Source organism: Crocuta crocuta, unplaced genomic scaffold, assembly GCF_008692635.1.
Source record: "Crocuta crocuta isolate KB4526 unplaced genomic scaffold, BGI_CrCroc_1.0 scaffold118, whole genome shotgun sequence".
Classification (NCBI taxonomy): domain Eukaryota; kingdom Metazoa; phylum Chordata; class Mammalia; order Carnivora; family Hyaenidae; genus Crocuta; species Crocuta crocuta.
In genome coordinates, this window is record NW_027551558.1 from 5,546,489 (window position 1) to 5,561,656 (window position 15,168).

The 15,168-nt window shown below is 39.0% G+C and overlaps 1 protein-coding gene across 1 annotated transcript in view; it reads left to right on the forward strand.

Annotated features, from left to right (window-relative positions):
* Positions 1-15,168, forward strand: part of RNF149 (ring finger protein 149) — a 49,457-nt gene that overhangs the window by 25,985 nt on the left and 8,304 nt on the right. The window contains exons 5-9 of the mRNA XM_077749189.1: positions 611-679; positions 4,577-4,659; positions 6,798-6,894; positions 10,428-10,626; positions 13,565-14,929. Of these exons, the coding sequence (XP_077605315.1) occupies positions 611-679; positions 4,577-4,659; positions 6,798-6,894; positions 10,428-10,626; positions 13,565-13,608 (492 nt within the window). The 3' untranslated portion in view covers positions 13,609-14,929. The remainder of the gene's footprint in view (positions 1-610; positions 680-4,576; positions 4,660-6,797; positions 6,895-10,427; positions 10,627-13,564; positions 14,930-15,168) is intronic.

Consider the following 15,168-nt stretch of genomic DNA (forward strand, 5'->3'; position numbering starts at 1 on the left):
AAACAGTATTCTTTNACTCCTGTATCCCTTGGGTAAATTCCTTTTTCTTTTTTAAAATATTTTTTATAGTTTATTGTCAAGTTGGTTTACATAATAACACCCAATGCTCATCCCCACAGGTGCCCTCCTCCATGCCCATCACCCCCCTTCCCTTCTCCCCCACCCTCCCCAGCCATCAGTTTGTTCTCAGCAAATAAAAAAATAAACTTTTTTTATTTATTTTTGAGAGAGAGACAGAGCACTAGAGGGGGGAGGGGCAGAGAGAGAGGGAGACACAGAATCCGAAGCAGGCTCCAGGCTCTGAGCTATCAGCGCAGAGCCTGATGCGGGGCTTTAACTCACAAACCATAAGATCATGACCTGAGCTGAAGTCGGATGCTCAACCGACTGAGCCACCCAGGTGCCCGGAAAATCAGTATTCTTGATCAAACATCTTTTAAGTTATATATGGCTATTTTATACATTAGATGTAAATGGTAATTTTTGTTAGGTTATTTTCATTGTAGTCATTTAACGTTGTTTTTTTAAATGAAATTTTTTCTATAAGCTTATATGAATTTTTAAACACAGTGACTTAAAATTTTTAATGATAATGTTTTTCATACCTAAGAGTCACAGAAAAGAAGCTAAGAAAATTATTGGCCAACTTCCACTTCATACTGTAAAGCATGGAGAAAAGGTAATATATTCACGGTTTTTTGTTTGTTTCTTTTAAAGTATGTATTTATATGTCTAAGTAAAACTTTTCCAATATGTTAAACTCACATTGAGCATGTGGAGTTTTGACTGGTTTGAGTTAGAACTAACTTGCATACATGTTTCATTTTGGAGAAGAGTTGGCAGAAATATTCTGTTGTACATGAGAAGAGCCTTCCAGACCTGTGCCAGCAGATAGGGTGGCCTTTAATCATATACAGCTATTTTAATTTAAAAGAATGAAATTGAAATTACAGTTCAGTTTCTGAATCATACTAGCTATATTCCAGATACTCAAATGGCCCCATTGGCTGGTTGCTACCATACTGGACAGACATGTCCATTCCCTGAGAAAGTTCTTCTGTTGGTCAGACCCAGATGACTCTAAGGAACCTAAAGAATTTCAAGTTCCATTAGACCATAGACCTTTGATACTTTAAATTCATTTCTATTAAATCTGAGGCTATATATCCATTGTCTCTGATTCCCTTAACTGCAGGGAAAAAATGCTGAGATTTGTGGAGAGGGGGAAAGCAGATGTACTTAAAACTACTTTTTAAAAAAAGAAAACATTTTGACATGGCCAACCTGAGACTTTAAAGCTCAAAATCATACCAGAGTCTTAAAGCATTTTTGGCATAGGACAGATCCTAAATCTAGAATCTCAGATTCTTAGAGGATTAATTCTTTAAAAAGGAAAACAGTTGCTAATGCAGTAGTATTTATTTTTTTATTAGTCTGTCTTTGCTGTGAAGGGTGGATAATTGTGTTGACTTGTTGGTTGACTTGGTTGGTTTCATTGTTTTTTGTTTTTGTTTTTAAAGGTTCATTCATTTTTCAGAGACAGACAGAGCATGAGTGGGGGAGGAGCAGAGAGAGAGAGAGGGAGACACAGAATTCGAAGTAGGCTTCGTGCTCGGAGCTGTCAGCACAGAACCCGATGTGGGGCTCGAACTTACGGACCGCGAGATCATGAAGTTGGACGCTTTACTGACTGAGCCACCCAGGCGCCCCCTACATTTAGTTATTTTAAAACCAATGCTAACAAGTTAATTAGATATGGCCACTAGTATTTTTATTTTCCTATTGAAATTTTATTTTTTATGCTGACAAAAACTGAGGACTGATGGATGTGGGGGGAGGGGGGGATGGGCATGGAGGACACTTNGACCACGAGATCATGACCTGAGCTCGGGTACTCTGAGCCACCCAAGCGTCCCCCCATTTTTTTCTTTTATCTCACCACATTGTTGAAATTTCATTTATTTCACCCTCCACTCCCCTTCAAAAATAAAAAGAAAGAATAATCACACTTATTGTATATATCTCTTCCTCTGACTAACTTAAAGGTTTAAATAAATAATACTCATTAGGGGCCCCTGGCTGCGTTAGTCGGTGCAGCGCATGACTCTTGATCTCAGAACTATAGAGTAGAGCCCACACTGGATGTAGAGATTACTTAAAAATAAAATCTTAAAAAAAGAAGAAGAAATAACACTAAACATAGACCTTTGATTTTTTTTTTTAAAAAAAACTTTGGATTCTGATATTAATGGGTTATTTAGAATATTAATATGGAAATACTCTTGGAATTACATCATTGGCTGCCATTCTTTCCCTTATGCCTTAAACAGAAGTAGCAGTTGAATTTTAATAGTAAGTAAAAAAATATATAATAGAAGTTTCTCATGTCACAGCTTGAGTTTAGCACCTGATGTACAGATCACTGAGTGTCCTTAGGGAGAGAATCTCCAGTGACAAACTGTACATGCATTAGATGTGGCCTGTTACTTGATAAGCATGTAGTTTTATGTTGCCCTGAGAGCATGTCTTTTATTCCATAGCAGGAAACCTCACTCTATAAATATGAGAAAACAGAGATTTATATGTATAATATATTGAATTGAATCTTTGAGAATATAAGTAAACTGATACTATCCTCTTCCTATACAGAGCATATTTTAAATAGAACATTTTTGAAAATATGATTCCACTGTTTTTGAAAGTTGTCAAAATAGGGGCACCTGGGGAGCTCTGGTTGGGTGTCTGACTTCGGCTCAGGTCATGACCTCACAGTTTGTGGGTATGAGCTCTGCATCAGACTCTGCTGCCAGCTCAGAGCCGGGAGCCTGCTTCAGATACTGTGCCTCCTTCTCTCTCTGCCTCTCCCCCACTTGTGCTCTGTCTCTCAAAATGAATAAACATTAAAAAAATTTAAAAAAAAAAAAGTTGCCAAAATAACGGTTAAAAAAAGGATCCCTAAATGGTCTGTGAGGTACATAAGTGGGTTTTCTTCCTTTCTTTTTTCTTTCTTTTTTTTTTTAACTTTTATTTCTTTAATCTCTACACCCTACATGGGGCTCAAACTCACCACCCCGAGACCCAAAATTCCCATGCTCCTTTGTGACTGAGCCAGCCAGGCACCACATACATGGATTTCTGATGATTCTGATTGAGCTTGTACAGAAAAGTGTTATGTTTCCTTAAACCTATACCATGTCCACTTCTAGAGACAGGTTTGTTTTCCAGTTTTTCTTTTCGTATGGGTGCACTCACAGCAATGTATAAGCTGGCAAACCATTATGGGCTTTAAAATTATTTCGTCATGGGGCACCTGGCTGGGTCAGTCGGTTGGTTAAGTGTCCAACTCTTGATTTTGGTTCAGGTCATGATTCCACGTTTTGTTAAGCCTGAGCCTTCCATTGGGCTCTGCACTGACAGCATGGAACCTGCTTGGAAGGCTTTCTCCCTCTTTTCTCTGCCCCTTCCTGGTACGCATGCTCTCTTCTTCTCTGTCTTAAAATAAATAATAAACTTGAAATAAATTATTTCATCACCTTTGCTTGGCAAAAACAAGTGATAAATAAACAAGTGTTTATTATAAAACAGTGATAATTACTTTAGTGGCACCATACCATTTTAAAGGTTAAGGAATTTTACTTTTTGAGAAGTATAATCAGTTTTTACTGCTTGCTTGCTAACAAGTGACACACATGGCTCAGTGTATTTTTCAATAATTACATAAGGACAGGGTAGCCATGTTCCCATAAAATACACTTGCTAAAGTTGCAGCTACTTGCAGACACTGATTGGTTGTAATTTCTGAATGTATCCCAGAATCAAAGAGAGCCTCATTGGCCTGTCTTGGGTCAGATGACTACTCTGGCCACGCCTGCTTTGGTTGATTGGTTGAGGCCAGGTGGTTTAATATGGGGGGTACCCAGGGAAATGGGGGGAAATCTGACACCACCAAAAAGGTCTATGAACCATAGATTCTTAGAAGTGGAAATTTTGTCACAAGACTGTTGCCTCTCCAACACATTTTATTTCTTTTTACCTTTGTGAATTTGATGGATGAAAAACAGTAATTGACTTTAATCCATGATTCTTTTATCACTAGTGAGTTGAACATTTTCAGATAGCCGTTTGTGTTTTCTCATTTAAAGTTGAAACCAATTCTAGTGAAAGTGCTCTCATTTTGTCAGTTTTTAATGATTCTAGAAATGGGTAGCTTATTGGATGTTAATCCTCTCTATAAGTTTTATGTTTGAAAAATAACTTACCATAGTGAAGCAAGCAAGTACATTTCCATAACCCTTAAAACCTGAATACTTGGGGAGGAAAAAAGACACATGAACACTTCCCTAGTAGCTAAAAACTGTTGGTGTCCGATTAGGTAGACAATGACATTTTTTCCTTTTCAGCCAGCTTCTGTAAATAATCTCTGGACAGTGGTAAAAAGATTGTGTTTAGTTTCCGGCTGCACCCCTATAGTGTAGAATTGGTCATTGTTTCAGCCAGGACGTGGCGAGTTTTACCAAGCGTAGACCGTGTAGCAGGGATGTAGTGAATAGTGAACTCTTTTCTTTCCTCTTCACAGGGAGTCGATGTTGATGCAGAAAACTGTGCAGTGTGTATTGAGAATTTTAAAGTGAAGGATGTTATCAGAATTCTGCCGTGCAAGTATGTCCTTGTTACTTCCTGAGATGCTGCAAACTACCCGATCCATTTCAGGTTTCTGACAAAAGTATTAACATGTTTTTTATGATGTTTGATCTTGCTATCATGTGGTGATCTTGTGATCATTCATCCTGTAGGAAAGAAGCTCCAAGCCTTTGAGGCTCCTGGATTTGGATTATATTACCTTCAAATTTGCTTAGGACACTTCAGGTCCTAAGACAGACCGGTTATGTATCTTTGTCGTAGATTGGCTTCTAGTCTAAAGCAAGGCTTCGTTAGGAACCTGGGAATCCTATCCCACATTCAGCCATGCAAGATGTGTTCTGTGTCTGAGCAAGGAGACTGAAGCATGACCGGTGAAGGACTACCAGGGGCGGCCAGAGATGGCTAGCAGAGAGTCAGGGAGGGCAGTGGTTTGCCATTATTTGCACGCTGGGGTTTAATGCTTTAGGTGGGTTCTGCCAGATAAATACTTCTCACTTTAGGTGCACTGGGGGCTTTGCTTTAGCAATGGGAAGTTGAGCTTTCCTTTTTTTTTTTTTGTTTTCTTTTATTAAATAATGGGATACTTTATTGATAAACATTTAGAAGAATAGCTGTTATCAGCAAGATGTACAAAAACTATAATATGCTTTGAGTCTGATCAGTTTTAATTATACTTCCCACCTATTCCAGTAGGTCAGAAGTTAATACGTAATTATGGTTTGCTTTATGTTTACAAAGTACTTTAATATATACATAAGTACTCTATAGTAGATTGAGCTCTCAGTAATTCTGTAGAGAAAACAAATGAATATCAGAATAACAAAAGTTTACAGAATAAAGATCACTAACTTCAGTCTGCAGGCTTTTATATGAGGTTGGTGTGGTGGGCACTTAATGCATTGGGGTCAGTATGTCCTGTACAAAGTCATTAAAATAGAAAAAGATTTTTACTGTAGGGGGGTTTAGGGCCAGTCTTTCTGACTTAAAAATAATGCTTGGGATCCAGTACAAGTGAGCGGCCTGAGACTCACTTCCTTTGTGACACCAGGTCTGTCCCTCTGGCTGAGCTGAGTTTCATACCTGACATGTTGCATGTGCACATTTCCTGGGCTTCTGCTCTGGGGTTTTTACTTATTTCCCCCCATTTTCTCCCCTGCTTGGTTTAACATATTTCCTAATAAAGCCAACATGTTTCCTTTGTGTTTCTATAAAAACCATTCCATTGGGTCAGTCAGTTTCAGTTTCAGTTTGAGGATGGAAAGGTCAGAAGACAGGCTGGGCTAGACTGTATTCTGTAATTAAGTTCTTTTGTCTTTAACTGCACTGTCAGACTTCTGTATGAAGAAGAGGTCTTCAAACAGCGGCATTAATAGTGATGAACAGTTACTCAGTATTTCCTGTGCCCAGCATTGCTGTAAGCACATTACGTGTCTTCTGCTGAGAACAGCCTGGGGTGTAGATACAGAGAGGGTGAGCAGCTGGTTCAGACTCCCAGGGTCACGTCTCACAGTGGGCACTGGAGCCCTGGGCACTGTACCCATTCTCCTGACTCTTTATCTTCACTATGTATAGAAGACAGATTCACCGTCTAAGAGGCAAAGTGAGCCAACTACAACAAATTAGTAAAAGAACTACTTTTTCTTTTTTTCTCTTTTTGATTCTGAAAGTGATCGTTATAGAAAAACATGGAGTATACAAAAATACATTAAGACAAAAAATAAGTGTCTTTTTTTAAGCCTGCAACCTAAGGTGATCTGTTTATATTTTGCTCTATTTCCATTTGATTCATTTCATGAACTTTCTGTAAGATATTCCAAGTTCTCCAAGTATAAGTTTATTGCTATTAGTTTACTACTGGTTTACTTATGCCACAGTTATTCCCAAAAGTTACAGAGGCACATAAAAATATAATCCAGCATGAGGTGAAAATAAACCATGCAGTTTTTGTGGAGTGAAGGGAAAATTTCCTGTAAGTTCCAGATTCTGTTTAACATGGGAAGTAGAATAGATAATGACATAGAGTAAGCGAATAGACTAGAATGTTGATTTGAAGTCGTTTAACTTGTTCTGAGAAGGTGAGTTAGTAGAATATGTTGTTTCCTTTATAAGATATAAACATTTATTTTAAAACATTAACACATACTTAATTTTTTTAGGCATATTTTTCATAGAATATGCATTGACCCATGGCTTTTGGATCACCGCACGTGTCCAATGTGTAAACTTGATGTCATCAAAGCCCTGGGATATTGGGTTTGTTACATTTTTGTTTATATTCAATCTCTGCCCCGGTTCTTCCTGAGTGATTAAATTTCATTACTGACCAGAGGCAAGAGGAACAGACTAAGTGCTCCTTCTGACATGTTTGTGGTTCTTTGAAGAAATTTTCCTCATGATTAAAAATGCATTTTTAAGGCATTCCAAAAAAATAATGAACTACTACCTTTGTGTTATAGACTAATATGCCAGATGTTTCTCCCAGAGGGTTTGTAATTGCTTAGAGCAATGTGCTTTGGTACGCTGCCCTGCAGTATATGTATATGCTCATCAGTGTCATATAAACGAGAATTATAAAGTGTTTGAAATGAAAGAAGCCTCCTGCATTTTCTGGCTCAAGGCACACATTTTACATATGAGGAAACTGAAGCCACTACTTCCTGACATCAGATCTCAGATTCCTGGGTTTCGAAACCAAATCCTGCTGGGGAAATTGGTCCTGTGTGGAATTGCTCCATCGGTTTGTGGTGCTCGGGTGGTCCTAGGACCTTCCTCAGAAAACCGAGACGTGAGGGCAGAGTGAAAGACGGGGCTTCATAGGAGCCAGCCGTGTGCCGAGGGCCTTAACGTTCGTTATTACATGCAGTCCTCACAGCTGTAAGTGCTGTTTCTCTAATTAGGAACTTGAGCTTAGAGAAGCCAGGTAGCTCGCTTAGGTCACACAGCTAGTTAGTGGGGAATCAGCTTTCAGACACAAGTTTGCTTAATTCCAGGCTATAAGCTTTTAACCAGTAGTCCCACCCAAAAGAGGAGACTTAGAGGGAAAAGACAGATTTTTCTAGATTGCTGTATTTTTAATTGTTTTGAGTCTTCATATAATCTATTAATTTCTTAAAATACTCTTGATTATTAAATAGTAAATAGTTTTGAAATACTGACCTCTGGAAGAAGTAATTTAAATATCAAATAAACTTTTTGTATTGCTAAACATACTTTTTTGAGTTTTTTAATAGTGTTTATGGTAGAGCTAGAGACCACAAGGAGGTTTCTCCTGCACCTTATGGCCATAGTAGCCCTCGAGGTATCCTGTCCTCTTCTAGTTTAGTGGGCCTTGGAAAGGTAGTTGGAAGACTCCTGCCTTAATGACTACTGTAATTTTATGTGAATTATATTTTTCTTCCAGTGTGAGTCCCAGAATGCCCTCACCATAGATAGGTACACAGAACTGGGGGGATGGTCGGCATTCAGGACCTGTCTTACTGAAAGAAAACTTCACCTGCTTTAGTGTCTAGAAAATTTGTCTTTCCTCTAGAATTTCTAACATTCACTTGTTGATAGTTTTTAGTAATGATGGCTCTGTTTAGCAGGACATAACACGCTTTGTGGATTTGAAACTTAGTGAACGGAGCCTGGAGCTCAGACAAGAGTGTGCACCTTCCTGGGATTCTGAGCAGCACATTACAGGGAGCTTGACAGGTGTTTTTCTTGGCAAAGGTTTCCTTTTTCCTATTGTTTTTTCCTTCATTAGATACATTCTGAAGCTCATTTTAAATTATCTTCCTCATTATTTGCTAGTTTTAAACCTGCTTTTCATTTCTAAAAAAAAAATTTTTTTAAGTTTATTTTGAGAGACCGCAAGCATGAGTGGGGTAAGGGCAGAGAGAGAGGGAGACAGAGCATCCCAAACAGGCCCCACAGTGTCAGCGCAGAACCCCGCACGGGGCTCGATCTCGCAAACCCTACAGTTATGACCCGAGCCAAAATCCTGTCAGATGCTCAACTGCCTGAGCCACTCAGGCGCCCCCTAAACGTTTGTATAAAGGTCTTTCATTAAGCTTAGCACTGAGACTTTAATCGTTGTGAGTTTTGTTTTGGGAAATCTGTCTACATATATATATTTCATACATTAAGAATGAAGATTCTTTTATACATATATAAGGCTGGATTATGTTGTTAAAATGTTAATTTCAGAAGGCTTGGCTCTGTCTGCAGAAAGTAATTTCTTTTTTGAAGAACAGAAACCTATAGTAAGGGATTACCTTGTCTTGTCCTTAGTTTTTATTTTTTGGATGAATGTGCCATTTTCTTTAGACCCTGTGGCCCATCCCGCATTGGGTTTTGAAGGTAGTTACGACACTCTCATATGGTATCATCTGTGGAAAGAGAGCTGCTCTCAGTCCTTCACATGGACTTGGGAGGTAGTCCTTGTGTTTGCAGCTGTAACCTCCTGGATGGGCCATTTGTCGCTCTTGTTTTCATTCATTCAGCAAGCGTGTATCAAAGGAGTGCTCTCTCAGGTGCTTGAGATCAGAACTTGACTTGGGGAGACAAAGACAAGTGAGATGCAGCCCTTCTGCCCATGGGCTCTTAGGGATTTCACTTTCTGGACTGTGGGGGCCTCATGCACAGTGCAGCAGAGGACAGATGTTTAAAGTGGTGAGGAGCATGGAGGAAGGAGGAATTTACTCTGCCAGGTGGAGTGGGGAGATAAGAGGGTGGTTTTTTAAGAGGGGAGTCTGAGCCCACTGTTAAAGGGTTTGTCTGTCTGATCACTATATTGCAGATGGGGGTGTGACCATGTAGGCTTTGAGACTGGCAGGTAGTTAAGTTTGTCGGGTATTTCAGTAACTACCTGGGAAAACAGATAAGGTTGGGCTGGGTGGGAGTTTGGACGTTCTAGCAACTCAGTAGGATTCATGGCTTGGTGTGTCAGGAGTCTGTTCTGAGGTTGCTCGGTTACCAGTGAGGAGAAGGCAATGTACCATGTTCAGAAGGACAGTTCTAGAACCCTGTGGAGCGGCAGTGGGAGCAGTGGGCTGCTGTGCCCTTGATCCCGAGAGCCCGGGGAGGGAGTTGCAACAAATGCCATGTTCTCACGTGAAGCCCAGGCTCACAGTAAACCCACAGCCACCACTTTTTTACCAGGTCACCTAGTGGTTTCCTCTCTCACAGCATGGCCCTGACTCTGCTATTAATCAGAAAGCTATCTGGATTAGCCTCCATGTGAAACTGGACTGTCACTTTCATGGTCCTGTTCTTTAAAGCAGCACAGGGTGGAATTGAAGGTAGACTGAGAGGTGATAGACACTGTCCCCAGGGAGCCACAATTGATTCTTTTTTAGTGAACCAAACACAGTCTGAAGCCCTCTGTTGTCAGATGCTGTGTTCTTCCCCCAAACCCTGGTGCCTGCGATAAGACCTTACGGCAGTTAGAGGCAGTAATCCGAGCCCCACGGCCACAGCCAGGCTGATTCACACCCTCTGTGGAGGAAGCAGGGAAAGTGCGTCTGTGACAAAGCTTCACTTCCTGTCAATAAAGGGTTTAAAAGGTGGCATTGCTTACATCAAGGTGGGAAACGGTTTTTTAAATAAACAGCGTTCAGGTCTTGGAAAGCTGCTCAGTGAAAAGTAATTAATTTTCTGATGTTGCTAAATAAAGAAGACATTAGTGTTCTTACCTGATTCCGTGTATAAAAATATTTTGTAGGAGTTACACGTAACGATTAGGAGATGATAGATCAGCCTTACACGTGGTACTCAGACAAGGTATTTTCTTTTGTTCTCTCAAGGGAGACGTGGAGGATATGCCGGAGACGCCTGCTCCAGAAGCTACCGCTGGGAGTGTTTTGGCTGCAAATTTGAGTATTTCACTGCAAGAGGATGACCGGAGCGAGGGGAGCAATTTCCCGTCCTCTTCCACTGGCGAGTCTGCCCCACAGTGTTATGCCAGCTTTAAAGAAGATGCTGGTGAAAACACAGCCTTGCTAGGTAAGTGCCTTCCAGGCTATAAAACAAAATGATGCTAGCGGTTGGGGAACAAAATGAAGAAATACATAAAATGCAGAAAAACATAAAGGAAAAATAGAAACCACAATCCCACACCTGGAAATAACCATTTCAACGTTTTGATAAATAGCTTTCCAGATGTTCTTCTGTGTTTAAACGCATATCATTTATGTGCCGCTAGGTAACCTGTTTTTCTCTTAACATGTGCAGCTCTTTTCTATAACAGTAGGTATTTGATTCTGTGTGGCTGCATGGTATTACAGCTTAGATTCACTGTCGTTTCTTTAAAACACACCCTTTTGGTGGACTTTATTTTGGCACTCAGAAGTCGCTATGTGTGGCTCAGTCAGTTAAGTGTCCTACTCTTTTTTTTTGTTTTGTTTTAATAGTTTTTTAAAAGTTAAAAAAAATTGTTGCACCTATGCCTTCACCACCTAGACGTCTGATTGTTTCTTGTCATTCTGAGAAAGGAGATAGAGTGAATTGTATTGTTTTAATTACCAATGAGATGATCTTACTTTCATATTTGTTGGTCATTTTTCTTCTTTCAGGAGTTGCCCACTTCATCCTTGCCTTATTTTTTCTGGAGAAACTAGTTTTTTCATGTCGCTTCTAAGAGCTCTTTGATTTTTGTCATATGTATTATATATTTCTCTCCCAGTTTCTCATGTTTTGACTAATTGGCATATTTTGCTAGTAGAAATGTTTCATTTTTCTATAGTCCCAGCGTACTTTCATGATTTTGCCTTTGATAGCATACTAACTTTGGAAAAGTCTTCCTTTTTTTTTTTTTTTTTAATGTTTTATTTATTTCTAAGAGAGACAGTGTGAGCAGAGGAGGGTCAGAGAGAGAGAGGGAGACATAGAATCTAAAGCAGGCTCCAGGCTCTGAGCTAGCTGTCAGCACAGAGCCCACTGCGGGGCTCAAACCCACAAACCATGAGATCATGACCTGAGCCGAAGTTGGCTGCCCAACTGACTAAGCCACCCAGGCGCCCCTGGAAAGTCTTCCTTATCTCAGGATTATAAATATATTAACCCATATTTTGCTAATATTTGTGGTTTTGTATTTTACCTTTAAATCTTTAATCCACATAGCTTAATGGAAGGTTTAGCCTATTTTTTCTTTTTCCCAAATGTTTAACCTGTTGTCCCAATGTTTAGTGAATTATAATTATTTTAGTGAATAATAATTATTTAGTGAGTAATAATTAAATATGTTTTGATATTGCCAAGGCAAATTCTTTCACCTTTTTTCATTTAAAAAAATTTCTGGACTATTCTGCATTTTTCTAAAAAAATGATTCTGCGAAGTGAAAACTTTTATTATAATCTAATTCATTTAGGAAATTAACTGGGAAGAGTTGATGCTTCTGATTTTGAATTTTGCCATACGGGAAGAGAAAGCATATCTTTCCAAATCAGCAGTACTCAGACTGAAACAGTTTTATGCAGGGTTATGAAGCAAAAATAAATAGAAATACTAGAACTTGGGTTTTAAACCGGTACCCAAGGAAGAAGAGTGCGGCACCTGCAGAAGAGAAGGGGAGAGCCCATATCCAAGCACTGGAATGCAAAAAGGACATTCTCCCAACCAGCTCCCTGGCTGCCTGCTGGGACTGAACCACCTTGAGAATCCATCCCATCCGATTGAGCCCAGCGTCATTTTTGCCATTGCCATCAGTCTCCAGAAAGAAACAAAATTTCCTTTCACTAGTACTTGACCCTCCCTGAGATAGTTAAAGGCCAGTAAAGACTCTTACCCTGACTAAACGTCCCCACGTTTTCCTGCACTCCTGTTACCTGTCATGCATCAGTTTGTCAGCATCTCCTCTCCCCTCTTAGAACTAAGATAAAATCATTTGAAATAGTGCATAGAAATAAAAGTGGAAAAAGAAGCTAGGTTATAGAACAACAGGATGTTAGACACATTCTGAAGAAACTGAGCCCTTTCCCCACACCTGCCTTTTGTGTGTGCTTGCTTTATGATGGGGAAGGGTTTTTTTTCTGTCCTTTTTTATTTTTAATTTCCAAGCATTTGTTCACTAGTAAATTGACAGGTAAATTTAAATGTTCATGTTCTTTCTACCTTATCTTGTACCAACATAATTTGAGAAATATTAAATTGGAGAAATCAATTCTTTAAAAAAAAAAAGTTTGAGACAGGACACGCATGTGCACAGGGAAGGGGCAGAGAAAAAGGGAGAGAGAAAATCCCAAGCAGACCCTGACACAGGGCTTGAACTCATGAACTGTGAGATCATGACCTGGGCCCAGAGTTGGACGCGTAACTGACTGAGCTACCCAGGCACCCCAGAGAAATCAATTCTTTTAAGGAGACACTAGTACTTCCAGAATAAAATGTGGCTTCACTTAAAGCTGAGAAAACATTTACTAGGCTCTTCGGAGCAACTAGAAGTAAAATGTGGAACTTAACTACTCGCTGGAGAGTATTTCCTGGTGAGTACTCCTTCTGTTGTCCAGTTGACCTTGGCTCCAACTGGAGGAGAGTTGAAGTATTTGATTCTGTATTTAAGGAAATACTCTATACTTGTAAGAAACCTGTGCTGAAATTATTTTATGCTCCTCTTCCGAGTAATACCCGTCTGCCTGGCTTTGAACACCAGTTCCTTTTCCAAGATAGTTAAACCTCTCTGTGCCCATGTTTAATAGCACCACGTTGATCAAAGTAACGTTGGTTAGGCTAATAGGAGAAAACTTCTCACATTGTGTGAGAGGAAGATGTTTGTATATTTTTCTTGCCCTCTGGAATGGGCTGCCAATTTTACATGTAGGTTTTATTTAAATTGTTTTGTAATTTGTTTGTTAAATTATAGTCTCCAAATGAGTCACAGTTTTCTGTAATTGAAGTTTAGAATATGCCAAGTGGCTAACCTTGGCTTTTGTTGCTTCATTGTAGAAACGGGCAGAAGCGACCTTGAACATGGAGGGCCCATCTCCTAGCGCACATCCTGGTGACCGCATCATGGACAGAGCTTTTTGGCTTCAATTAAAGGACTTTTTTTTTTTTTTTTTTTTACTTCACATAGTTTGTATATTTGAAAATAATGTACATTCTTTTACCTTTCAGGTTCTGATTTGTTATACAAAGGGCTAAGATATTTTATTCTTAAAGAGACGTTTTGATTAGTCTTAATATATTTATCTACTAAAATATATCATTTACGATAAACAGTATGTTGTTTTGGACTCTTACAGAGGAGACCACTAGGAAGTCCCTCTAAAGGGGGCAGCGGGGTGAGGTGTTTATGAATACTAAACTAGCTACTACGGTACTGTACGAATGGGATTAATTTTGTTTCTCAAGGATGGTTTTAGACTGAGCTACTGAATTTAGACTAGCGGAAGTAGAATTATATAATTCACTTCAGTAATTGATCACAAGTTTTCCTGGAGGAAAGGCTCGAGAAATCTACAGCTTTCTCAAACTTCTGTGTCATTTTATAGACTTTGGAATTATAGGAAAAGCACTAGATGACTTTACGATTTGTGTTTTCTCTTTTTAATCCCTAATTGCTTGTGATACTTTAAAGGAGAGGAAAATTTGTCCATTTTTTTCTACAAATGAAAAGCTAAGATCCTTTATCACACATGAGCAATTAAGTTTTTCATTGCCTTAAGGACAATAGAGTAGGCAGACTTTTTTATACATGATGACCGTACTGCTTCCAACTACAATATAATCTTGACAACCAAGAGTGATAGATGGAGAACTTTGTTGCTGTTTGAAAATAAACAAGCAGCCAGTTTTCCTGATTGATTTAAAGATCATGACCTTGTGTTACCATCTATCCTTTTTAATCTTGGCTGTTCTTACTTGTAGGTTGAAAGGGGCAGGTGAATGTAAAGCTTTTGGAGACTGCACTCTTAAATTTTATAGAATTAAGTAAAAACGCACTCTGCTTTCCTCTCCCTTCTTGGAGGTGGAAGTTGAGGATGAGGGAGTTATTTTTTTTTAACTTGAAACTTGTCCTTCGTTGCTTCTAAGCTGGTTGTGTGTATCTTTATTTTGTGAGTAAAATAAAGATCTATTTGGAGTTTTAAAAAAATGTAAGGAATTTATTCTTAACAGCTGCATGTAAGTTTTGTATAGCTTTTTTTTTCTTCTTCATACTATTTGTTGCACTTGGATTCTAGCCATTCATAGCGAAACATTTGGTGAGTAAACAGTTTTGCTGAAGTAAACTCTGTGGCCAGATTCAACTTGAGGAGCTACTGAAGTAGAAAAGTTGACTGACTTTGAGCTCTCATTGACAGCCTCAAAGTAGGTTTCCATTATAGCCATTCTCTTTGTGGTCATTACAAATAGGAAAGTTATGTCCTTGGTTCTGTACCAAGTAGACTTTTTGCTCTTTGTGTTTTAAGATACATACTTGGGAGACATGCTTTAATTAATAATTCTTTCCATTCTCCAATGAAGCAGACTTTTAAAAGGAATACTATAACAGATCTAGCTAAATTTTTTTTGATAATTACAGAAGTGTGATTTCTTAACTAGCAGCT